The sequence below is a fragment of the Miniopterus schreibersii genome, assembly GCF_964146895.1.
Source record: "Miniopterus schreibersii genome assembly, chromosome: 9".
Taxonomy (NCBI): domain Eukaryota; kingdom Metazoa; phylum Chordata; class Mammalia; order Chiroptera; family Miniopteridae; genus Miniopterus; species Miniopterus schreibersii.
Window position 1 is genome coordinate 27,147,051 of NC_138118.1, and position 27,866 is coordinate 27,174,916.

The 27,866-nt window shown below is 39.4% G+C and overlaps 1 protein-coding gene across 3 annotated transcripts in view; it reads right to left on the reverse strand.

Annotated features, from left to right (window-relative positions):
* Positions 1-2,162: 2,162 nt before the first annotated feature.
* CAV1 (caveolin 1) overlaps positions 2,163-27,866 on the reverse strand; it is a 48,742-nt gene continuing 23,038 nt past the window's right edge. For all 3 annotated transcript variants that reach the window (XM_081146613.1, XM_081146612.1, XM_081146614.1), the window contains one exon: positions 2,163-4,370. In XM_081146613.1, coding sequence (XP_081002739.1) covers positions 4,029-4,370 — 342 coding nt within the window. In that variant the 3' untranslated portion in view covers positions 2,163-4,028. The remainder of the gene's footprint in view (positions 4,371-27,866) is intronic.

Genomic DNA, 27,866 nt, shown 5'->3' on the forward strand with positions numbered 1-27,866 from the left:
GACCTGCATCAGAGAAGGTATGAGTCAGCTATTCAGACAGGGTACAACTCTTGTAAGCTGGTGTGTTTTATTATGTAACTATCGTTTACAAAATCTGTGAAGTGTAAAGCTGTTTATTCTCAATATAGAGTAAAAGTTGTCTGAAGCCATGCCTACTGTGGCCCAGCAGTTGATCATTGACCCATGAACCCGGAACTCACCATTCAATTCCTTGTCAAGGCACATGCCCAGGAGGGCTCGATCCCCAGTCGGGGTCGTGTAGGAGGTAGCTGATCAATGACGACTCTCTCATCATTGATGTTTCTATCTTTCTCTCTCTCACTCTTTTTTCCTCTCTCTGAAATCAACAAAGATATATTAAAAAAAAAAAAGTTGTCTGAAGCCATGTAGTTATTTGTGCAACTAGAATGGAACAGTTTCATGTGTGTGGCTGAACTAAAATAAATAAATAAAATCTTGATTTAGTTAATATACATTCATTTAGAAACTCAAATATTAAAACCAATAGAAAGGTAATCCTTCTTTAAAGTCACTTCACTGATTCTGTTTGAATTGGGGGAATGACTTTGGCCAGAATCTCAAATGTTGCTATGGTCAGAAGCACATCTCCACAATGCATACTAGAAATGGAATTTTTAGGTCAACATAAATACCAGGCTGAGTTACTAAATAAGCAGCCTTAGTGCTTTCTTGAGAGCCCACCAAAGAGCAGGACCACATGAAAGGAATTTCAGGATGAGAGAAATTAGAAGATTACCTTTGCAAAATTCTGTTTGGAAACTGTGATGGTTAATTTTGCATGTCAACTTGATTGGGATGCCCAGTGCAATGTAGAGGACAAAAAAAGTGTCATGCCAAGGGCTATGCCAAATGTAATGCCACTCAGGGCCAGGGAGGTTCGCTCTAGATCCGGGACAGTCCAAAGAAACACGAGCTGAAGGAGGATGAGACATTCTTTTTATTCACCTGATGGCCAGGCTGATGTACAGAGAAACTGCCTTCCCGGTGGCTGCCAGCAGGGCATACAAACCACAAAACCTGCACCTCTGAAAGTCTTGGGCCAGGCCTATAGGGGCCAGGACAATAGTAGCTCTCAACCAACTATGGGTCATACATTAGTCAACTAACATGGCATCTGTTATGACTATGCTATATCAGATTTACATTACTGCAACCTTCTGCTGTGAAAGGTGGTGAGAAAGCCTAAGTGTTTTCACTTTCCCTATACCCAGATATCTGGTCAAACATTATTCTGGGTGTTTCTGTGAGGGTGTTTTTGTATGAGATTAACATTTAAATCAGTGGACTGAGGAAAGCAGATTGCTCTCCTTATTGTGGATGGGCCTCATCCAATCAGTTGAAGGACTGCGTAGAATGAAAAGGCTGGACTTTTCCTGAATAAGAGAAATTCCTCCTGCTTGCCTGCCTTTGAACTGGATTTTTTAATTTTTATTTTTGCTGCCTTTGAACTTACACTGAAACTTCAGCTGTTCCTGGTTTGGAGCATGCCAGCTTTTGGGCTGTAACTACATCATCAACTCTCCTGAGTTTCCAGTTTGTTAACTCATCCTGCTAATCTTCAGGCTTCTTAACCACTATAAATTGTGCAAAATAATTTCTTATAATAAACCTCCTAAATACACATTATTCCTTACATATTCATATATATTTGATATACATATATTTTTATTGGTTCTATTTCTCTGGGGAACCCTGACTAATACAGAAGCTCTGATTTTAAACTTACCCAAGGCGAAAAAAATAACTTGTTCTAAAATGTGCCTTTAAAAAAAAAATTCAGTTAAGACATTGCAAAATTCAAGTCATTACTCCCTGAATGTGTTGTTTATTAAGTGAGAATATTAATATCCAGTACACAAAGGTATTAGGGGCTCAAATTAGATGACATATGATAAAGCATTGGGTAAGCTGCTAACAAATCTTTCGTATGAATTATAACTTTTATCTAAAGGACCACATGCATGGCGATGGCCTTAGAAGAAAGATCCCACTTAAATGACTATAATACTTGAAAAGTGGAAGACTACCACCTCCCACAACCATCCTATAAATAACACACTATGTACATCAACACTACACACACATATGCACACAAGCACTGACACATATACACTTGTTTTGGGGGAAAATAATAAAACTTATTGTAGAACTGTTTAACATTTTTATTGTGTAGACTTATAACCTTTACAGGATACAAAAGTGTAAAATATATCAGTAAGCATATAAAACCTCAGCAATCTTTTGGACCAGCTCTTGATTTGCACAAGAAACTAAGCATATATGTAGAACAGACATGTCTTGGGATACACAGTTTACAGATTGAATCACAAAGAATTTCTCAAGTGATCTTCCTCATGTAAAGATAAAAATATCTTTACACTTAAAAAGTATGCAGTATAGTACATTTTCAGTTATGTATACAGATTAGAAAAGTAAAACTATGTTTATGCCAGTGTCTGTTTTAAATGCAAAAGATCAAAGTAGGTAACAAGTTGGTAAGTAAAGTGTCAGGAAAACTGGAAGAGGCAAAAACAAACAAAAAAACCATCAAGCAGATTCCCAACAAGTGTATGAAACTAAAAGTAAAAGCATAACAAGGTTAAAAATAAATTTCCCAAGGGCAGAATCTTAAGAGCAGGAGGAATAAAAAGCTTTTAGATGTACCAGGCAGCTTTCTGTATGACTCAGGTTTACAGGTAACATTCCTCAGTTTGAGTTTAGAAGAATTTTAATTTATTCCAGCAGAGCTGTCTCAGTCTTTAACTATTGCCTTCTTCCCCATCTTTTCTCTGAGCAAAGTGATGCTTGGATTAGGTCCAAAGCTCCTGGCAGGGAGAGAGGCCATGTGTCACAGCATAACAGATGGTTGCAAGTGCTTTATTCTGAAGGGGTCACATTTGCAACAACTCTGACAGTCTCACACAACGGCCTCCATTTTATAAGCCTCTCCCCAGAGGCCCACTGATCAGCTGAAAAGGGAACTCAATGTTCAGCCACTAAAACACCCTGGTGATGGATTAGTTTGGAGTCAGAAAAGGTGATTATTCTTGAAAATAAACGAAGCTGAATAGACATGCTGACCTCATTCAGCTGATGAGGGGCAGGATAAGTTGGCTTCCACTCTTGCCAGTCCAGATAGGACTCAGGCCCATTTGTCCACCTTAATTCATTTCATGGGGCTGATGTGGACCATACTTGACATGGATAAAGATGTTGTGTGATCAAGTGCAGACATGAGCTTCATCCAACTCTGTTCTCAGAGTCAGAAACAAGTGTGGAGAAGTAAGTAATGGATTTTCTAATTTTGGTCTCCACAGAGGTTGCTGACCTAATGAAAATTGACCAGCTGGAGTCCATTTGAGAAGGAAAATATGATGATCAGGAAGGCACTTAAGCCTCATTATCTATGTAACAAATATTCAGGCACAGAAAGTATCACAGGTTAAAATTTCAAGAAGGGTAAGGCATTAAATTGTGTGAATGCAGAGTATGCTTTCTACTTTGATAAAGATCACTAGATTCCATTGGATCGTTAAAATGAATGGGAGCAACCCACTAACACTTCAGATGGTGAGGGAAGAATTTGTTTAAAACCAGCCACATACCTATACAATCAATGGCCATACCCTGGCATTCTTCCCTTACCATAAAATTATCAACATTTTAAAATAGGCAGTTGAGGTTGCAGGCACTTCATATTTCTCTCAAAATATCTTTCAAGAATAGGTTAATAACTCAGCCAATAAAACAATGACCCACATGCAAGTAAAAATGTAAGGAAAACATTTTAAATGGGTTTAAAAAATTCAGACCACCCAAAAAATAGATGAAATAGCTTAGAAGAGACAAATAATAGTTATGAAAACTAAGAGAGTGATTTCTTTGTTATGAACCAAGAAAATTCACTCATATATTGTTGCTGTACTAGCAACTTAAAACTTGATATTGGCATCAAGGAAATTAAAAGGAAAAAAAGAATCAGGTATACTTCTATCTTTGAAATGTCATTATATTTCTTTCTGTACGTTTATGCGGACATTGCTGAATATTTTGCCAAAAGCCTCAAATAGTGGGTCAAAGAGGGTGTGGATGCAGATGGAATAGATACGGCTGATGCACTGAATCTCAATCAGGAAACTCTTAATGTATGGTACAACTACCCAGATGTGCACAAAAGAAACAATGGCAAAGTAAATCCCCCAGATAAGCGCCATTGGGATGCCAAAGAGGGCAGACAGCAAGCGGTAAAACCAATACTTGGTCACAGTGAAGGTGGTGAAGCTAGCCTTCCAGATGCCGTCAAAACTGTGTATCCCTTCTGGTTCTGCAATCACATCTTCGAAGTCAATCTAAAAGGAAGAAGGAATAGTATGTGAGCTTGAAATAGTGGAAAAAAGAAAAAAAACCCTACTGAGCATCCATAAATATACATTAGCTTTTATGTACAGTGAGATGCTTGAAGGTACTCAGCAGCAGCAGCATCACTTCAAGCTTGTTGGAAAAACAGATATTTGGGATCCACCCAGATCTTGTTGCATCTCTGGGGTGGATTCCAGGAGGACTTTTAACATTTTCTTCAGGTATTTCTTTACTATGTGAAAGGTTGAGAACCACTGTTCTAGGGGAAACCAAATGGATATTATAAAATTCCTGCCTTCAAGTAAAACCTAGCAACATGGATAAGTATGCAAGGCACTCAGAAAATTACACTACTTAAGTTAACTTTACTCAGACAACTATGCAAACAATATTAAGGTGTAGTTAGTTAATTGATTGACTTTTTGAACACTCCACTATTAGAATTTCTTCAGTAAATTAGATCATTGTGAGGACTCAAGAAATCTTCATGGGGTGGTGGGCCTTGATCAGGGCTTGGAAAATGGGTTATGATTTGGAGAGGAAGGAAGAAGGGACCTTGGAAATGGTGTGAGCAAGAACCCAGGAACAAGGAAGGATAATACAGTGAGTGTCACAAGCAGATAGACCTGTATGGCCACTGCTGGAAAGGCCAGACTGTTGAGGCCAGACTCAATATTTTTTATTTACAGTGGGGGTAGGAAGTCTATTGAAGATGTTGAAGAGAAAGAATGCAGCCTGCAGCCACAATCAGTGCAGTCATTTATCAAGATTAAGTTGATAGCAGTGTGGAGGCTGAGGAAAAGGGAAAAGAGACTCAAGGCAGAGAGATTGTTGCTGTATCCCGAGTTTGAGATGGTAGGGCCAAAACTGGAATAGTGGCCATGGAGAAAAGAAAAGAAAAAAAAAAAAGAATGAATTTTAGGAATGCAAAAGGAAGAATCCACAGGACTTGGTTACCTCAAGGTTGGGATAGAGAAAAGCCTAAATGAGCTTTGAGCTTTTAATTTGCCTTCTAGGGAGAACAGAGGTGACATTAACATCAAGAAGAAAGTTAGAAAGGAAGGCAGTTAAAAAAATGTTAAGAGGGAGCTTCATTTTTTAACTATATGTACTTTACTTGACAGATAAGGAAATAATAAAGTTGAAGGACAGATGTAAGTATCAGTGGTCCACATCAAATAAATCATGTAGTAGTCCTTTTTGGTGACCACTAGGTAGTAATCAAATTAGTTTGCAGTCACATAACATTTAAGAGTTACCAAATGCTATTACATGCATTGTTTCCATGTGATCTGGGGTTTCAAACCAATCTGGAAAGGTAAGTTGTCATTTTACAAATGTGGGGCCAGAATGCAAACATGGCCCCTTTCCCAGTAGCTTTCTCTCCCGCAGTACATGTTCACCTACACAATTAATTCTCAAGAGCTTTTATCCCTGTGGAGGAATTTATATAGACAAAAACTGAAGCACTGGGTAAAACAATTACTCCCCAAAGTGGGACAGAGCCAGCTCTACTGCTTGGTGTTCACAGATATAAAGGAGATCTAATGTAGATCCTCAAACAAGTTGATTACTGCTAGCAGCAATACAGCCACGCTCAGGATTCGGTGATTCCATGGAGCCTCTCAGTTCCAAGGAACCACCTTGCTGTCAACACAATAAAACATCTTTTGGAAAAAGTTCATAATGCTTATCAATAGTTACAGTATGTTTTCTATAATATCCTGTTTCTTGATCTCTTGTCCAATGTCCTAATAATGTGATATGTAAAAATGGTATGTCCACAATTATGTAAATGAACTTATAGACTTATTATCATTCTAATTTTTTTCTTTGCTCATTTAGATCTAGACTCAGAACTAAACATTAACTTGTGTTTTTAAAATGTTGTACAAAATATGTGGTAAGTCAGATCAATCATTTAATGAAGTTTCTGTGCAATTTACTTAATTGCCTACTATGGAGTTTTGTTCTAACACTGCCTTTTCCCAAAGCTATTAAAAATAAATGCCTGCTGTTTTCCTTCATTGAACTGCAAGATACAGAAATAATTTTATTTTTAAAATACAACCTTGTTTTGTAAGAGGATTTGGTGAAGTCAAAATTAATACATTAGAGCAAGCATTCTTAATTTGCATCAAAAGATGGTCCATGAATGCTCTGAAATGGGTATATATGTTTTGAGTGTACAATGTACAAAGCACATTTCTTTTGTTTGAAAATAAAGAATCTATTACCAATGGAGTTTTGGAAGGATTTTCCTGAAGCAAAGGGTTCCTATCTCTTTACAGAATAGACTTTAAGCACATTTGCCTTGAGGTTCTTTTCCAAGGGAAGAGAAGTCACAAACATTTGTTGACTGGCTGTTATGATCAGACACTCTTCTCATTTAACTCACAGAAACTTGGCAATATATTATTTCTATTTTATAGAATGTGAAGTTCAAAATGTTAAATTGTCCAGGTAAATAAGAAGTGGATTTGAGTTTTGAATCTGGTCTGAAAGATATAGATGCTTTCTTCAATACCATATTGTTTTAAAAAAATATTTTTTTAAATTTTCTTGAAGGCAAATATCTCACAATTAAAAGGCACATTAAAAAATGTTTGCTGAATTGAACCCTTTTGGTAACTAAGAATTTCCACAGCAGGGTGCTTGAGGACAGCATCACGACATGGTCATATACACCGTTGACTATTAGTGGAGATCTACGAACATATGCCTGTGTATAAGATTTCTTGATAATAACTTAATTTTTCTAAGCATAAATATAAATGCTGTTTTCAATGAAAATAATGGAAATTCTTAAGCTTTTAGTTGCTTAGAAAATTTCAAGATGGCTGCTTTTTCAGTGTTTTCCAGAAACTGCCAGTGAGCATGATTTATTCTCAACTATCCAAGGGAATTTACAGCAGGTCTCCAGGGGTGGACAGCAACATGACAAAAATAACATGTTATATAAATACATTCAGTTAGTTGTTGCTTTAGTCTTGAAAATATAAGGTGGCTTAAGAGAACAGCCAATTAGATGCAGCTGAGAAAAGAAAGCAAGGCACGTGAAGAAAACAGTGGAGCCAGAAATAAAGTTTAGTTTCTCTCTACTTCCATTTCTGCAACAGGAATAGTAATAGGTTTTTGTGAAGGGTACATGAGATAATTTATGTAAAGTGCTTAGCATGGAGTTAGAGCATTGCTATACAGTAAATGCTCAATATGTAGTAGCATTAAAAAATTCCTTGCTCTGGGTGACTAAGATTGTCTGGGTGACAACTGTAGTAAGAGAAACTACCAGCTGCAAAGTACATAGTAGCTATGAATTCAAACCCCACCAGTGGCTCAAAAGAATTAATTTCCATTTGTAATGATCTTTACCACAGCCTTCTAAAACGAACTCCAATATCCCCATTATACAGATGGGGATGCAGTGGGAGGGTAAGAAATTACTCAAGGTCACCCAAATGCTAAGTAGCAAGGCTGGAACTTGTCCTACTTAAAGTCTGATGTATTACATATTCCCAGGGTGACAAGCCCTTTATGGTATTCTTATTCAATTAATTCCTAAAACATTCACATTTTGATTATTAAAGGTATTAGTCTTGTTGACATTTCCATTTTAGGTTAGGACATCTAGTAACTAGGATGCTTTCCATTTTGGGGACTGACTGTATTTTCATGGCCCTGCACAGTATGTTCTCACAATCCTGGGCACCCAGCCAAGGACTTTCACTCTAACTGGCAGATAAGGAAACTGAGGCGCAGAACAATTAAAATGGGCCAGACGTTCTCAAGGTCCCAAGTGAATCAGTGGAAAAGCTGAGATTAACACTGTAACTTCCTGATTCCCAGGCCTAGGTACAGCCCTGCTCCATACAACTTCCCTAGGAACTTAATCTCTCTCACACATCCCTTTTCCACCTATCCCATTCATATCTCTAAGTCTCATGTAAGTCTCTCATTGCCTTCTAAGAGACAATGACTTGAAAGGTATCTTTGTGTGAAGTTAGGAGAAATGTCCTTTTCACAACATGAACATGGACATTTCTGTATATCTATCCAGGGTGTAAAAAACAGGAGGGAATTATAAAATAAAATGCCCTTATTGTATCTTTTGACATATACTGATAATTCACTGAACCCAACAAAGTTCTGCTAGTAATCAGTCATTGCATTTAAACGCAGTTCAAAATTCCATATCAATTTAAGTATAGTGGCTTCAGCAGATTCATAAATATTTCAAGCTGAAGGGATCCTTAAAGAAATGGAGTCTCATTTGAGACAGAAGAATTGATGGCCAAAGCTGTCAGATGACTGAATCAAGGATACCTTCCCATTTAAAGGCAGACATAGGACTGGAATTCAGGCTTAGGAACTGTCTTGGGCTCTTCCACCACGGCTTCGGCTACCACCACATATCTTCAATCAGCCTGGCTGCTACATTCCACAGCAAATGCAAACGGCAACTAGACTTGCTTGCATCTGAACTTCAACACCATCTTGCTCTCAAAGGGTCCTGCAGGTCTGTTGTTCAATGGATGATAGTGTCTCTCTCTGACAATCCCCAATGTGCTCATGGCTCCCGTGCATCATTGGTTTAATTATTCCTCATCAAAGCTATCACTCTGGAGTTCTATTTGTTCAGGGACTCACTTCTCTTATGCCTTATAGGAGGCAGGTCTTTGCTGGACCAGAACTTTACCTGCTCACTTAGATTTGAGCCAAAACGGGAATTAGAGATTTGCTTTTTTAAAGAAAATACCCCCAAATAAACAAACAAAAGCACAAGAAGTGCGTGTGTCATTTAGTTTCTTAGAATGGGATCCCTCAGATGAGGTTGAGCTACTGCTCCAAGAACTGATTTTCTGTTCTGTAGTCTATGGAACAAGTTGTCCTTCTGGCAAGAATCATTATGTAGATTTCAAGACCAAAGACATAAATGTGCTTTAGTGATATGTCTGTGTCTTAATAGATGCTTTATAAGGAGTCAACAGTTTATATTACTACATTTTTATAAATGACATTAAATACCTCTGTGCAACATTGACTTATGATGTTATAATTTCAGAAACATAAGCTAACAGAAATCTAGCAGCAGACGTCAGGAAAAGCAATCTGTCTTGTTGTGTTTTGATAATACTGAGCTAATACAGTAAATCTCAGAAGATTTCATCTTATATGTATCTGATGACAATATTTTTTTAAAAAATTTTTATATGTACACAAGGTTTTAAAAACATGGATCATTTTTGTCTAAAAAACCTGGACACTTTATTTCTGAATAAGGAATTTTCAAGAAGGAAACTTTAAGTACATCTAGGATTTCATAAGCAATGATGCTTTCATATTCTGTTTCTATGGAAAGATACCTTTTTAGACTCTTAGTGAAAACTGTGATTGTATTGGATATATAGAACACATAAATAACAACACACAAGATGTTCACTGAAGACTTGTGTGTTGCCTGCCCAACATCCACAGTTCTATTTCTCTGCCCAGAATCTTCATTATCCAGTTAATAGCAATAATTCTCTGGTTTCACAAATAAGTTATAGTTGGTTTAGATCACCATAGTAATGTTAGTCTCCTTGATGAGTGATTGGTTCATGGTAGGCATGTGACCTAGTTCTAGCCGAGACCTGAGTGGATATCTGTTGGATGAGACTTCAAAGAAAGCTTTATCTTCCTTATGAAAAGAGACAGAAACATATACTGTGGCCCTTTGCTCCTTTAATCCTGCTTAGAATATGATATAGAGCCTTAATGTACAGAAGTCATCTTGTGACCTGAAGGTGACAAGTATGATTAAAAGGCCAAGAGAATAAAAGGTGCTACTTTTGTTGTTATTAAGCTGTAAAAACAATGCCAGTAGCTGTTCATCTCCAGACTTTTCCTTATGTGACATATACACACTTAGTTTTAAGCCACAGCTATTCATATTTTTAGTTACTTATAGCAGAAAGCATTCTTAAGTGATACAGTAACACTCTTTTCTGTCGGTTGGCATAGAAAGTGTACATCTCATTTAGAAACCTGAGTACAATGTCTAACCTCAATGTATCTTTTCAACACTACTAGACCAGTGATTTTCAACCTTTTTCATCTCATGGCACACATAAACTAATTACTAAAATGCTGTGGCACACCAAAAAGTACATTTTTTGCCAATCTAACAAAAAAATAGGTATAATTTTGATTCATTCACACCATACAGCTATTGTTGTATTGTCTGTTGTAATTTTTTTATTTGACAATCTAAGGGAAAAGAGGTCAGTGTCCCTGACTAAATAGCCTGGTTTTGCAAGTTTTAAAGATTCTTGTGGCACGCCTGTTGAAAACCAGTGTACTAGACTTCATTCCAGAATATGCTGCCTAACATTTAGTTTTAGCAAGAAATAAATAGGATGACAAATTCCCTATGAAAGAAACAAATGCATGTATTCTGTGTTAGCATCTAAAATGGCTCCCAATGATTTCCCCCTCCTCTACTTCTGGGTATTCATGACCTGTATAATGCCCTTCATTTGAGTGTGGGCTCGACTTAGACATTTCTTTTTAAATATAATATGACAAAAATGATGGGATGTCACTTCCAAAATCAGGTTATAAAAGGCTAAGCATCCATCGTGCTTCCTTCCTCGCTCTCTAGCTTGCTTGCTCTGCTGGCAGCCAGCTGCCAGGTTGTGAGCTGTCCTGTGGAGAGGCCTGTGTGGAAGGAGCTGAGGGAGGGCTCTGGCCAACCACCCCTGGGAAACTGAGACCCTTAGTCCAACAGCCTGGGTGGACCTGACCCCTGCTACTGGTCATGGGAGTAAACTCATAAGTGGATCCTCTCTCTCTTAAGGGGCCCTTGAGCTGTCTCCAGCCCTGGCACCTGGATTGCAGCCTGCGAGAGGCCCTGAGCCAGACCACTCAGTCAAGTCACACTTGGATTCTTGACACACTGTAAGATGATAAAGGTTTGTTTTTATAAGCCATTAAATTTTAGGGTAATTTGTTATGCAGCTATAGAAAACTAATACAATCTAATTACAAAGCAACCACTTTTATTTTTATCATCATTTCTTATTTTCTATTTTATTGCTCTTTTCTACTAGTTAATTCAATTTTCATGCTTACAGAAAAATGTATATAATAAATGTATGTAAATACCCAGGAATTTGGTTCTGGAGCAAAGTCCAGAGATATATGAGCAGGAAATACAGCATTTTCAGCTTTTTACAATTCATGTCAAACAGAATATTAGAAAAATGTTAGGCCATTGGTAATATAATTAGTTCATACACCTGAAGCGGCTTGGTTTTATACTGAGGTATACACCAAAGACTAAGAGCCAGCTCCATCTAGAAAACCCATCACTGAATATGGACTTCTGATTATAATGCACTAGCACAGGGGTCCTAGATTCCCAGAGGCTCTCAGCAGGGACAGTGCGGCAAAGGATCAGCTGTGGGGTGAGTGTGGGGTGCTTAAAAATGCAGGTGCTTAGGCCCCATTTCAGACTCAGATCAGATTATCCAGGGTAGGGCCCAGGGAATCTGTATTTTTAACAAAATGTTTCCTTTCCTTCATGCAAAAGTTGAAAAGTGTGCTATGCTCCTTTCCATTTAGTGACAGCTCCGTTTTTGTCTATGCTGCGCTTCCCCCTCTATGCCTTGAAGCCCTGGTTTGCTTCCCACTTCTTTCTGGGAGCCCCTCGTGTGGGGCATCTGGAAGTTGGTGAATAATGAATGGAAATTCTCTTTGAAAAGCTTTCCCTAATTTAAGCCTATAAATATGTATTATTGGACAAGGATGAATGACTATTATTTATTATGAAAAACATACAAGTTGGCAGTAGAAACCTTGATTCATTTTCATGATTCTAAACCCAGTATAAACAAATGCAGGTTTTAAAAAATCAAATATGCACTTCTAGAATCCTAAGGTATATACCAAACCCAGTCATACATAAAGAGGGATTAGACATTTCAAACTTCCTTCACTGTTCTCACGCATATTTCTAACACGTTGAGCAGCCTTTGAAGTCAGCAGAATCAATGTTGTGCGTGAGTGTGTGGGTGTGGAGAAGGTTGAGGACTAGCACAGTTGAATGTTTCCAGAACACAGGAACTTTGCTTTAATGCCAGTGTGTTTTGTCGGGGGCAAGTGCAAATACTCATGTGTTTACTGGGCCAAACTGGCTCCGCTGGGGGAAAGGGATGCAGTATTCCTACAGCCTTGACTGAAAGCAGGTGGCCTGGATTGTGTTGTTAATGCCTGCAATTACCAGGATTCCCAGGGGACACACACACACACACACACACACACACACACACACACACAGCCTTAGAAAACATGCAAACCTGGATGGGAACACTGACATGTTCTTGGGCTGCCTTGGGGTGGCAGGTACTAGGCAATTTACTTTGCACAAATCGCAGGATTATCTCTTGAGGAGGAAGGGATAAGTTGCATTACTAATCAGGGTTTCAAACTGGAGAGGGTAGAATGTGGGTACTTACCTACCTCTGTGAGCAAGAGAAGAGGGTTGGGTGCAGGATGAGTGATGCAGAGGGATCTGCCGTCCCTGGCCTGGGCCTCCAGCTGGAATCTTTGAGTATCTCCCTTTGGACTAACCTCCCTCTTATTGCTTTCCAGACATTACAGAGGCTTTAGAATAATGATATTTCACATTTATAGTGCCCACTTATCTGCTTCTCTTCACAAACTTGAGAAGTTCTATGTTATCTTCATAATAAGACTGAAAAATAGTCTTTTATTTTCCCATTAAGGAAAGATTCATTTAACTAACAAATGGGTGGACCAATCCAGAACTTAGGGCAGGTCTGTACACTTGTACCCATCTTGGTATCATCTGTGATACCTATTAATGCTATGCACATATTAATTATCAAATAAATATTTCCTCAATATGTATAACATTTTAAAGGATTATGTGTCCACTGTAAAGACGTAGGCATACATAACACTACACTAATCAACATAGTATCTCCTATGAATCTTTTGCCTGGTATCACAAGTATACTTTAATTAATTTTTGGTATCCCATTTTATTCAAAATGATCTTATTTGCCATAGCTCCATAAAACCACAACCATTCTGACCAAAATTAAGTGGAGAGTTGGTTATCACTTAGATGACTTGGGTAACATGGAAAGCCCCACAAAAGAGGGGGAAATTCAAATCAGAAGTCTTCACCTTTAAGGAAAAATTATTTTAGAAAATATTGATTAAAGCATGTTTTTGCTTGCTTGGGTTTTGTCCCAATGATCTGGAAATAACTACAGTTGTGTAGACCTGGCCCCAAAGTATGGGGCACACTGGAGTGTGATGAGAAAGGGCTTCCAAGAGGGAGCTGGGATGGAGGCAGAGGAGCAGCTGGGCTCATGCCTGTAGGGGATCGGCAGAGCACCCCAACAGGGAAGGGAGAAGGTGAGGAGAGTAAATTTGTTCTTTGTTGCCTCGAGTATCCACTTTTCTCATGTTTGTGTGTGTGTGTGTGTGTGTGTGTGTGTCCTCAGTTCAGAAAAGGAGGTGTACTAATAATTTGTACTTCGAATGAATTTGGGTGGCTATTTTATTTCCTGGCAGGGGTGCAGGTGGATATGCAGAGCAAGGCCAATTGTCTTTTCTTTATGTGTCATTAATGAATTTCAGGCATCTATGGAGTAGACTCTTACAGAAGATTTAGACTAGCAGCAATTTATATCATAGGCCATATAATATAAATTACATCTCGTATGTGAAGACCTGGAAGGCAGGTGTTATTTTCTCCATTTTACAGACTAAGAGACTGAGGCTCAGGGAGGTTGTAATCAGTGACTGGACCAAACCAGGACTTAGGTCTCTGAGTTCCTCATTTAGTTCTCCCGCCATCACACCACCCTTTTTCACCCCACACCCATTCTGTTTATGCAACCCTGCTCATTCAGACAGTCACATAGGGATTTCTGAATCCACATGCTCTCCTTGCCTGCACCCAAGCTTCCCATCCAAACTAATAGAAAATGCCTTCCTTGTCTCAGCAAATAACTGTTTCCACCAAGAAAGGGTGTGTGATCCAAGCAAGAGGATGCAGCTAGCCTTCTTCTGCTGTCAAACCTCCACGTTCAATGTTATTCTCACTCCCAGCAGCTGAGCTCCTGTCTGGCCAGGGCCTCTGGTTCCTTTCACTGACCAGTCCCCATTGCCTTCCCACCTCTCCCTGATGTTTCCTGGTTTATCATAATATTGTACCTTTTCCTTATTCCATTCCTTTAGGGCCAGTGTTTCTGAAACATTAATATACTCAACAATTTTTCTGGAGATGTTTGTTAAAATGAAGATTCCTGGGATTCTGTATTGTGTTCTAAGGGTAGGATCCAGCTATCTGTACCTCCTACCCCCATTTTGAATCAGGTGGTCTGGGAAGGACACTTTGAGAAACAAAAAGTTGCCTTGGGCTTCATTCTCTGCTAGATGAGAGGACCTGATGGGCACAACAGTAGGTTAGTTATTGTGTTGCTTCCTATTTTGAAAAGCAATATGATGACCTGCTTGAGAGCATGAGGGCTGGGTTTGAATCCCAGCTCTGCTGTGATCTCACATATACTACTAAACCTCCCTGTGCCTTAGTTTCTCATCTGTAAAATGCAAGTATAACAGTACTTACTTCATAGGATTGTTCTGTATATTAAATAAGTTATGAAAAATGTTTAGGGCAGTGCCTGGGGCAATGGTCAGTGCTACATCTGGAGCTTTTGGCCCAGGGGCCTGGAACCAGAAGTGGGAAAACGTCAGAGATTTCAGGAACAGTGTTGGGAGGACGGAGGAGATGTTTTGGAAAAGGAGAACCTCTTGGCATCCCTGAAATTGTTTCATTGAGGTGGCTGCTTATTTTTCATTCTCCCTTTAAGTGAGCAAGAAGGATTAGCTCATCTCTAGCAAACGTGACAGCTTCCAGAGTTTATTATAAATAGGAGCCACAAAGAGACCAAATATGCCTTGGGGAGAAGATGCTAACACCAAGTGGATGGAACTCTATTTGCTTTGGATTAATTTCTTTTGCTTTATTTTTACTTTCCTTTTGTTTGAAGGTAACTATTAGGTTTCTCCATCTCTTGTTCTCAGAAAGGAGTATGCCTTCCCCTAGGGTTTGTACTATACCTAAAAATTTTAAGCTAAATTTTCCTATTTCGAAACAAAAATATACATTCCTAGTTTAAATTCTGTTATGCATTGAATTGTGTGCCCTTCAAAAAGATATGTTGCAGGCCTAATCCTCAGCATCCCAGAATGTGACAGGGTCTTGCAATGTAATTAGGATGAGACCATGCTGGTGTAGGGTGGGCCACTCATCCATAAGGGCTGGCATCTTTACAAGAAGATGGCAATGTGAAGACAAAAAAGGGAGAAGGCCATGTAATTGAAGTTATACTGCTGCAAGCCAAGGAATGTCAAAGATTGCCAGCAAACTACCAGGAACTAGGAAAAGACAAGGAAAGGATTCTCCTGCAGGTTTCAGAGGGAGCATGGCACTGCTGACACATTGATTTTGGACTTTTAGCCTCCAGAACAGTGAGGCTATACATTTCTGTTGCTTTAAGCCACCCAGTATGTGTTCCTTTTTAAGGAAATCCTAGGAAATGAATACATACGCATCCCCCTGAAATAGCTAAAACTATCCTCAATGACACAACAGTACAAGGGATCCTACTGCTCGCGTAGGCTGCCCACCTTTTCTTATGGAGATCCAATGCGGGAACCTAAAGCCACATTCGGTGTATTTGAGATCATTTCAGGAGCCTGGAACCATCTCTCCTGCCCACACAGTCTTGCATTTTTATTATCACAAAAAGCACCAAGTTTTTTTAATCACAAAAAGTGGATGGCGCCCTGGCTGGTGTGGCTCAGTTGGTTGGGAGTTGTCCTATGCACAGAGAGGTTGCTGGTTGGATTCCTGGTCAAGGCACATGCCCGGGTTGCAAGCTGGATCCTCAGTAGGGGTGTGCAGAAGGCAGCTGATCAATATTAGGCTCTCACATCAATGATTCTCTCTCCTCCCTTCCTCTCTCTCTAAAAACCAATAAGATATTCTTTAAAAAAAAGTGGATGGCTCATTCAAAGCAGGCTGCATATCTTTTTAATCATCAAGCTTCTGGTATCAATTTGGTGGCACTTGTTTGATGTTGAGTGTCACCAAACAATTGACATGGAACTGTGAACAGTGCAAAATTGGCTACACAAGGACTAATGGTAGGAACATTGAACTTGAACTGGGAGGAGGGATACTTTAGGGGCACTTATGTTGCCATCCTTGAGGAGAAATAACTACAGGCCTTCAAAGTCTAAGAATTTTCTTCCCAAATAGAAAAGTCCTGCCTCTTTCCCCCCACCCATTTAAAGTGCTTTTTAATATATTCCCAGAGTTGTGCAGCGATTACCACAATCTAATTTTAGAATATTTCAACACCCTCAGAAGAAATTCTATACACATTATCAGTCACTCCCAGTCAGTCCCCCTCTCCCTGTAGCCCGAGGCAGCCCTAATGTTTAATGCATGGAAATCTTATTTTATCCAAACATGCAATTGTAAGGATTCATCTGGAGGCCTCACTAGCTCACAAAATTCTGTGTTTACACTTGGGAGCTTGTTAGTCTTTAAACTTCTGGGTGTGTCTTGGGATAAATATGAATAATTACCAAACTAAAGAAAATAAAAGCCCTTTCCATTCTATCAAAGACATAAGAAATTAGATGTCTTCAGCATTTTCAGGCTACCAATTGGCCTGCATAGACATTTGTTTGAACCAGAGCTCTTTAAACACTATTAACTTCTTTTTAGTTTCTACAGTTCCCTTCCTGATGGCAGAGGTGGTTTCCTACTATTCAGTTAGGTCAAAGTAGGGTTACTAGTAGCTTTTGTCTTACTGCACTAGTGGAATATTTTTCCCTTCAGTGCTTTGAGTCTGTTTGTTAACTAAATAGAAAATGAATGAAATAAATCTCTGTAGGTTTGAACATTGCTTTGCAAGTGTTCAAAGGATCTACAGGGTTTTGTAAGGTCTAAGCAAAGATAATCAGAGCCTATTATATGGCTCTCTAGACATAGCCCACAACCTCTACCAAAAGGTTTCTTTATCTGAGCACTATTGGCACTTTGTCATTAGGGTGACAGTGGGGGTGCTGTCCTGTGTACTGTAGAATTCCTGTTCTCTACTCACTAGAAGCCAGTAGAACCTCCTAAATTTTCTCCAGATGTTGCTAAATGTTCCCTAGGCTGGAATGGGGGATAATTATCCCAGGTTGAAAAACCCTGCTCTAGAAAATCAGAATATGATATGAGATAGGACCTGAGGATTAGAAATATTTATAGCCTAGAATGCTCTCTTGTTTATTGCAGAAATTTTAGTACTTGGCCTTGTAACTTCACTCATTCATTCAGTATTTATGAAGCACCTACTTTTGGAGGATAGAATAATGAAATGAGTAAACAAAACTAGGACAGGGCTAATGAACTGGCTACATGTCACTGAAAAGGGGACAATGCAAATAAAATAGAGACAGCCTCTGGCTGCTGAAGTTCACTCAAGAATCACTACCATGGAGGGGAGGTATCCTTCCCTAGTACACTCCCTTACTTTTAAGGTAATAGAGGAAGTCACTTTCTTGTACCTTCCCAAATCACTGACCTCTTAAATTTAGACTGGAATCTTGAGTAATTTCTCCCAGGACAATGGCCCACGAACTTTCTTACTTCAGGGCTTTCCCATTTGCTGTTGATTTTCCTAGGATCACTTCTTCCATCATGTTTTACTTGTCTAAACTCTGAATTTTTTGTAATGTCTTAACCTAAATGTCCTTTTTTCAAAGACTTCTTTCTGGTTCTCACCTGTTTTTCTTACCTGGACTTTTTTTTCATCCAGCCTGTATTTAATGTTGTGATTGTGTGTGTGTATGTATGTATGTGTGTAATTTTGTTTGTTTGTTTTTGTTACTAGACTGTAAGCTCCTTGGAATCTAATAGGTACTAAGTTAATATTTGCTGAATAAATGAATGACTTAGTGAACATTACCATTTGCTAAGCTATATTTCTTTTTCCCATATACTCAAGCACCAACCTGATAAAATCTCCTTTAGAAAAGAAAGTTTTGAATGTGTTATTTTCTAGCTTAAGAGTTAGTAATTGCGTACATTGATTGCATTCATTTACTTTAACCCAGTCACAGTAATTTTGGTAAAAGTGGACAAAAGGTTACTAATGAAATGAAAGGTAAATTCAGTTGTTGCTTATCGTGAAATTTGGATTCAAACCTATAGATTTGGGCATAGCTTTGCTTAGGGAGCTGATGAGTTCCCTAAGAATGTCCAGGTCTGGAATTCAAACAACTTTATGTTTACCTTCAGAATCATATAGCTAGGGTGCTAAGTGATGGGATTGAAATCATACAGGGTCCTCAATGTTAAACTTCATATAAGTCAGAGAAAAACTAACTCTTTATAGCTGGGTAATGGGAAAATCTGTCTCAAAATAACAGTGTTTCTGACCTGCAGTCATCTGATCCTATTGCTCACAGGTGGCCTGTTAAAGGAACTTCAGCCCTGGCCTGTGTGGCTCAGTTGGTTGGAGCATCTTCCTGTACACTGACGGGTTTCGGGTTTGACTCCCGTTCAGGGCACACACCTAGGTTTTGGGTTTGATCCCCTATAGAGGTAGGCATGGGAGACAACCAATTGGTGTTTCCCTCTCACATAGATGTTTCTCCCTCTCTCTCCTCTCTCTCTCCCTCCCTCCCCTTCTTTCTAAAAATCAACAGTCCTCAGGTGAGGACTAAAAAAAATAAAAAGGAGCTTCAGAAATGTGGCCACATGAACCAGGCGAATGTGACAACCGTCAGCATTCAGAAAGCCAGCATTTTCTGTCCAGCTAGAACTGTTTAAGACCATTGCTTTAACTAAAGTTGCAAGCAATTATGCACTTCTCTGTTAAATGAACTAAGAGGAATTGGCTGGTTACAAAAAAAAAAGTACTGAAAGCTCGTAACCAACTTCTGGTACTGATTTTCTGATCCATCTTGGAACACAAACAGCCAGTTCGGAGGCGAGGGCAATAACAGGGAAGACCGCAGAGTTCTGAGCCCAGATGTGAAGAGGAAGAGGACTCCCCCTCTTGATCTTCAGCCAAATGTTTATTTGTGGTATATTTGCAGCCAGCATTCCATCCTTTGATAGCTCAGTATTTCAAAGATGACTTAAATAAGCCCAACAGCCTGAATATTAAGATTGAGAATGACAATTGGTAAAGTCTAAAAAGCAGGTTTTTTACAGGCTTCCATTCTTTTATGAATATTGGTCAATTAGAATGAAAGATTTTAGAAGGAAAGTGACAGAGATCTTCAGGTTCAACTTCTTGATTGCTCTCGATGAAGAAACTGCTGTCTAGATGCTACAGTGACTTTTCCAAGCCCAAAGTAACCTTCAGTATCAGTGTCTTGGAAACTTCTTCCTCTGAAGCTTAGTTTCTCCATCTGCTCTGGGGAGTGACTGGCATCAGCAAAGCACTTGTCAGTGACTTGGGGTCTCTTCTCTGTGCCAGGCACTGGAGAAATGAAGGACACTTGCTTGTGTCCAGGTCCAGTGAGACCGTGTAACCACTGGCAACACAGGAATGTTGCTGGACCATTAGGAAAAAACAGTGCATGTTGTCTTCTCTATTCTTAGTATGCCTGAGCCATGAATCAAGGTAGGAAAAGGGGCGTGGAGACGACATTCTGACACTCTAACAATCTGATCTTCCTCTTAGGGAATAGAAGAACGAGAAAAGAAAGAGGAAAAACAAGTAGATTGCACAAGGAGCATGCGGCTTACCTCACATGCAGAGTCTGCCTTATGCTGTTGCTACAGCAGAGTTCCCGAAAGTAGTCTTGGTAATGGGAATTTGAATGACAAATATCATATCCCAATAAAAATGCTTAGTCCCCAAAATGAGAAGTAATAATTTCCTCACTGTGGCTGTTACATTCCTGAAAGTTTTATGATGGCACATAGTTTTATTATTCTGAGAGTCAAACCAGGCTCAATTCTGGCTGTACATTAGCATCATCTGTGGAGCTTTCAGAAAAAGAAAGAAAGAAAAAAAAGAATACATAGGCCTGGGCTCCACCATAGATCAATACGATCAGAATTTCTAGGGATGGGGTGTATACAACACTATTTATAGACATTCCCCAGATGATTTGCCACCAGAGTAAAGAACCACTAGTCTAAAGTCACAAAACAGCCACCCTTTCCAGAAACTGCACTCTCTCATGAATTTAGTAACAACAGGGGTTTATACAAGCTGAAAAACTGTGTGAATGTGCAATGTGTAGGAGGGAGTGGAGGCAAGCCTGCCATAAAGATGATGTTTCAGACTGACCTTTTGGTACATACAATGCATGCATTTTGCAGTGTTCTACTTTCAAATGTTTACCACTTGCATTCTCAGTCACAGTTGAGTTGCCACATAAATTCCTCTTTGCCCCAAACAAACCAGGTATCTTGAGGGAAAAGAGGGAAGTGTCCATACATATGCCTATGCTTAGTTATGAGGCTGTGTCAACGTTGTTACACACCGACAGATGTGAGAAGTTACGCAGACAAGTAAGGGATTTTAACACACAACTGTTACAAAACCACTTCTTGTGACACAGTCCTAGGATTAGCCACTTATGACCTGGAATTTCTTTTACCATGTAACTTAACACACACAAAAAAAGTGTACACCCCTTCCTCTTTTTTCCTTGTCTGAATGGTGATTGTGTCTGAGTGGTATTTTTCTTATAAGTCTCATAATAACCTCGCAATAACCATAAGCAGTTGTCATTCCATGTTCCCTTCCGACTCTTCTAACAAATCATTCAGACAAAACAGTCCTGCCCCAGGCATAGCAAGGGGTTTCTCTTTATCCCTTATCTCCTTCCTTTTGCTCTTTCTAGCACATCTGCCTCCCTCATAAGATCAAAACAGGAATCTACTTTTAATGTCTGACCAATAGCAAATAAAGCAGAGAATCTTATATATGACATTTGTTTTGATCACATCTGTCCTTTTGATTCCATTCATTACACTTCCTTTAAAATATCATTAAATTATTGCTATGTTTAATGGTCAGGAACAATCAATAGACTTAGTTTGGGTTTCCCTGTTGCCCAAGGGGTATGAAGCATGGTGGATTCATTTAAGGATGAATTTACAATAGTGATTTCACCCTAGAGACCTTGGTGTCTTGGAGGCTGTGGAATTATTACAATCATGCTTACCAAGCATCTTGGTTTCCCACATCACAAGCTCCCACAGAAATGATAACCCTCTCCTGGTATTTTCTTATTTTTCATGTATTTACCTATTTGTTTCCTCCTCAGTATTTCTATGTTTTATTTCTGCTCACAAAACATTATCTTACTTTGTACTGGTCTTTATCTTATTTTTATGGGCTATTTGCAATTTGTCAAAATCACTTTGATGTTGTTTTTGTCACAGATACTAACAAGGTCATTGTAATTGGTGTCATTTGTAAGTTGAGAGTCCTTAACTTTTCATTCTAGTCATTGATAAAATATTACATGTGCAAAAACTGTGGTCCTGGCTGTATATTAGATGCAGTCACACCCGAGATTCACATTGCACATCATTGCCCTCTTTTGATGGCTGCTTCTGAGTCCTACCTATTCTTAATTGAATCCTGATCCTGATTTCCTATACTTAGCTTGTTGATGGATAACTATTTGGCATCAAATTGACAAGTTTAATTTTATACAGTAAATCCACCCCCTATCATAGGAGATGAGAAAAGAAACACATTTGGAAAAGGAGCTAATGGTCCCTTCACTTGGCACAGACATCAATAACGAAGTGAATAATGTCTGACCCCTTTTGGAGGCATTTAAGTATTTTCTTTCTTTCTTTTTTTTTTTTTTGTAGAAGCGATCTGAAATCTATGAGAGACCACTTCTGAGGTACAAAGAAACTTCTATGTTGTTGGAAAAGTGGATTAATGGTCACTGCCTCCCAGCTAGTAAAATCTCAGAGCTCTGTGCAATTAACATCTAGAAGCAGTAAAGCCAGAAAGAAGGAAGAGCCTCAGGTACTCACAGCTGTTGTCTCCCTCAGGCATAGAAGATTTTAGATTTTTTCTTCAGGGATGTCTCTTGACTTAGATGTTCCTCTAATGTTTGCCATTGTCTGGGAGCACATGGGGGGTTCAACAGGGAGTCTTTTATGTCTCTCTTGGCAGGGGAGTTCTCATGTGGCCTGAGAAGCAACTCTCAGCCTTCACACCTCTGGCACCAGGGGGCAATAAGAAGCAGCCAGATAGCATCTCTTGGCATCCTGGGAATTTGCCTGCCTGGCTCCAAGATGCTTAGGAAATTAGCATTGTCCTCCAGGCCCTGGGATGTCACCGAACACACATATTTGTGTCCTCCTCAAAATGGAGATTAAAACAAAAATCTTAATAAATATATACACATATTAGAACACATTTTCTCGTTTCATTAGTAAATAGAATGAATGCTTTTGGATTCCTTTATTAATTATTTGGATATACTTTTTCTTATAAGATTTTAAATGTGGCTTATAAAGAGAAAAGGGATAAAGGAAGACACTCAATAATGAATCCTACTGTCTTTGCTTACAGGTGACCTTCAGTTACTTAAAGAGGAATTTCAGATTACTTTCAGCAGATTCAACTTGGTGTCCATTTTCTAACGAGACGCAGTGTGGCGCCCGGCGGTGGGCACTGGGAAGCTTTGAGGGACTCAGGGATGAAATAGGAAGAGAAGTGGGGAGAGAGGCATGGGGAAGAGAAGCCGAATACTTAGAAGGTTTTGAATAAATAGAAATAAAAACAATATGTGGTGGAAGCCAAGAGAAGAGATGACCAGTTTTGATGAGGGGCTGCCAGGGAAGGCTTAGGGAGGCCCAGATATCTGAGGTGAGCCTTGGCAGGTGGCTATGGTTCTGTCAGGTAGGCTCCTGGGCACCAGGACTCAGGACCTACTCCATGCCTGGTGTGGAGTAAGTGCTTCCTAAATATAGGGTATCCCCCCCAAATGTGTACACACACTTTGAATAATTATAAAGACAGTGTTTATTAAAATACATTTCATTTTCAAATTTGAGCTATCAGCTGTTAAAGTGTGCATGCATTTTGGAGGGACACCTGTATTTGTTGTATGGCCTTTCTGGGAAGCACATTATCTGAGAATGACTCTCATTTCTACCTTTATAACTAGAGTAGGCAGGGGGGATTACCCAAAACAGTTTGGTAAACAATTTCTCTCCCTACTAAAAAGCCTGATGCTCAGGAACAAGCAAGGAAGAGAGGTCTGTTGATCTAACCAAAATAACTGGTGATGAAATCCAATGAATGCAATTCCAATTCCTTGACATATATTGGTATGCCCATTTCCAGTTTTATGTTATTACTGCTAATAATATAGAAAAGGCAAATAGTGAGCTAGGATTGATGGAACATTTTAATTGTTCTGAGAGATTAACAGTACCTTGTAAAATGCACTATTAAGTCTGTCCTTTACTTCTGGCATTTGTTTTTGAGAACGAATATGTTATAACTAGGGAGGAAGTTCCAGAGAAACTACTTTTAGAATTAAATATGCATTTCTCCCACTAGCATAAAACTAAGGTTTTCCTCAATTGTTTCCTGTTTTTACAACATATTGGGGTAATGGCACAGATGCCTGTAGAAATCCAACAGGCAAACAGTACCTTAAATGAAGCTGTTCTTGCTGAGTACCCATCAGGACCTGCTTCATTCTCTGACACCTACCCACATTCACACAGGATCAGCCGCACCCCAGGTGCTGTGGTGACCTAGGCAATCAGGGTGCTTTAAAAGATTCAGGTGATTCAGCCCCTGCTGGGTGGCTCAGTTGGTTGGAGCAACACCCCATATACCAAAAAGGTTGTGGGTTTGATTCCCAGTCAGGGCACATACCTAGGTTGCAGGTTCGATCCCGGATGCAGCATGTATGGGAGGTAACCGATCAATGTTTCTCTCTTACATCAATGTTTCTCTCTCTCAAAATCAATAAAAAAAGCATATTCTCTGTGAGGACTGAAAAATGAAATAAAAGACTCAGGCGATTCAACACAAGTGAGCATTGCAGCTTATCTGGTTCTGAGAGCATGTTCCACTTCTAATCACTATCCACACTCCACTTTGTACCCCACTTTTGGTCTTTGGGACTTGATCTTTCCTGCCTTGTTGGGAATTCACCCAGCATCTACATTTCTTGAGGTCTAGGGTTTTACCTTCATCTTTACATTGGTCCTTTACTCATTCCCCAACCCACCTGCCAGGATCTAGAGTCTGGCCTTAGAACTGCAGGCCTGTCACTCCCAAAACAGATGACTTCTAGAATTCCCCTTCCTAAATGCTTCCCACTCACTGTAAAAAAACCGTGGTGACATCACTATTTGCTTGGATCATAAACAATTATTAAAGAGAGGCACGGTAGCACAGTGCTTAAGAAACTGGGCCCTGGAGGTCTGTCTCACTGTCTGGATTGAAACTCTGAATCAGAGTTTGACTCTACCACCTACCTGTGTAATCCTGAGCAAATGGCTAAGCCTATGTTTCTCTATCTACAAAATGAATATGATTGTGGGTAATAACAATAGCACCCTTTGCAAAGGACCATGGGAGGAGTAAGTAATCTGTTCCTGAGCTCGCCTATAGAAAGTGTTGGAGGGAGCAGTCCCTCTCCTGTTTCATTTCCACTTGCACATTTAGCACCACTTGGTTTTCCCCATTGCATTGAAGTTAGGCTTTTTAACTAGTATAGGCTATAGCTCATCAGGTTACCTCCTGGTCTAAAAAGAACTCTGTGAGTTGCTGTAACCTGCAAGGGGACAGATGCTTTGGTGGGGCACAAAGGCCCTGCTGATCTAGCTCTTGCTTGTGTCCCTTGTCCTGGCCACAATGACCTGTTACTGGTGTCCAGAACATGACAAATGTCCTCAGGTCTCTGGGCCTTTTTGGTCCTGCGGTTCTCTCTGTTGGACCAAAACAGTGACCCCTTTACTGCCTCTAGTGCCTGGTGAACTTGTGTTTGGCTTTGGAGACTGCTGAAAATTCTCTGCTTTGTGCCCAATTTTGGCTGACCCTTCGTTACATGACTTCATTCAGATGTGTTTACATGTGTGCTTCCGGATAAACTCTAAACCTCTTGGGGGCAGGAGTAGTAAGTTAATACTCAGTCAATGCCTGAGCCTGATCATGTCATCACATGGCAGCACTGTGCAAAGTAATGGATGTGGGGATCCTGATGTTTGCATGTGCAATGTCCAGTCCAGCACAAAGCAAGTGGCAGGACAGGGAGAAGAGGCCTTGTGAGTTTTTCTTTATCTTTGCTTCTTTTCCTCCCAATCTCCTACTTTCTCATGACTTGGGTCTAGAAATCAGAATATTTTCCAGTTAATCATTGTAAATAAGAAAATGTAATTGCATTTGATATCTGCAACATACATGAGATGACCCAGTGCAGTCTCTAGATGCATTGAATCTATCAATGTCCATTTGTATTGTAATGTCTTGCTGGGCTCAGGAAAGGTTTATTTATTGCATGCACCTTTTTATTTTTTTATTTTATTTTATGTTATTTTTTTAAATATGGCTTTATCGATTTCAGAGAGAGGAAAGGAGAGGGAGAGAGAGATAGAAACATCAATGATGAAAGAGTCATTGATTGAGCCCACAACCCGGGCATGTGCCCTGACCGGGAATCGAACCCCGATCGCCTGGATCCTAGGTCCATGCTCAACCACTGAGCCATGCCCGACTGTGCTGCATGCACTTTTTAAAACTGTACTGTTAAATTGCTATGAGATTAAGCATATAGATATACAATCAAAATGTATTTAGCCTCCACAAAATTAAAAGTGCCTGGCTCTTAATTCCCTAAACAGCTCACAGTGGCTAAGAGGAAGTTCAGTTGTGTCTTTAGGAATATGAGCTTCCTCTGCTTTGAAATAATGGCCAATAAGAAACATCTTCTCAAGTTTTGATAAAGAAAACAAGATGTATTTTATATCTGAAACATCAACATGTTCCTGTGAGAGGCAGGAAATATGTATTTTGTGCAGGTGTAAATCTGTTCTACCAGTTAATTCCCTTGGTAGTTGCACAGTACATGGGTCATGCAGATTTCCTTTAAGACAAAATTAAAATACACTTCCTCCACCCTAAACAATGGTTCATATGAAAACATGCCATTTTTGTTGTTGTTTCCTGAACTAATTGAAAAATAGTTTAAACTATTTTAAACATTTTAATCTTTGAATGAGTAGTTGACAAAATATGTGATGGAAGGGTGTCAGTTTTATTAACCCTGTGTTGCAAGGAAAGAAACTAAGGTCTGAGGATAGAGTAGACTGGTGGTTAAGAGCTCCTCCTCCAAGTTTTAGTGCAGTTTGATGGCTGTGATGAAGGGCAGGAGAGAGGTAACACTGGGCAGTGGAGAGAAATGTGGAAATTTTGCCCATTCAGCTAAAAAATAGAGTATGTAGGGACTTCCAGTGCATTCCAGGTATAGGAGTCAGTAACAGATCATTGCCAATCCATTTGTGACCATATAATTTTTCTTCCAAACTGGGACTTCTGAGCGTGAAAGGGGCACTATTAATAGTTAGTCAGGGCTGACCAGTATTAACTGGTCTATACGGGACAACCTAGGATATATAAACACCCAATTATATGAGAATGACTCTTATTCTTTTCTTTATAGTTGGAGAAATTGAAGCATAGACAGATAAAATGGCTTGCTCAAAATATTTTTATGGCTGGTGCTTATTATACCTGAACAAGATTGCTCCCTGTTTATAAGCCAGATCCTCAGGGATTACAGAAGAGAAATCTATTGTTTTAACATCCTTCACCCCTCCTTCCTTGGTGTCCAGTCCCACACTAATGGGATTCCAAATTTTCTAGTTGAAAGAGACCACAAAAGCATTAGGCCCTTATGTTGAAACCAACTTATCTGATTACTATATGCATGTATTTTTTTGACTGTTAAAGAAAAAGAATTTTGTGCCTGCATATTTAAGAATCATTACATTCAAGTTTTAGAGAAAAAAAGTTGCAAATAATATTTTCTTATTTTGGCACAACACTCTTTCCACTCTATCAGGGTGCCTTTGAGTACCTATGTATTAGGGATATTTCTAGGGGTTGAGGGCTTATTTTTTAGAAACTTCTTTTAAAAGAAATGCAAATTTTCTCTCTAGGATCCTTATGTACACTAATGAAGATAATATATATGCAAGGTCCAGAGTATGGAAGAAGAAAGAGTGTGTTTCTTGGCATAAACCATCTTTGTATGAAAATAGCAGCCCTGCCCTTTCCCCACTGCAAACCCAGCCAGTTGAATCATGAAAAGCCCCAGAACCCCACAAGTGCCCGCAGCCCCAGTCTCCTAAGGACCAATTCTCTCTGACCATTTCATCATAG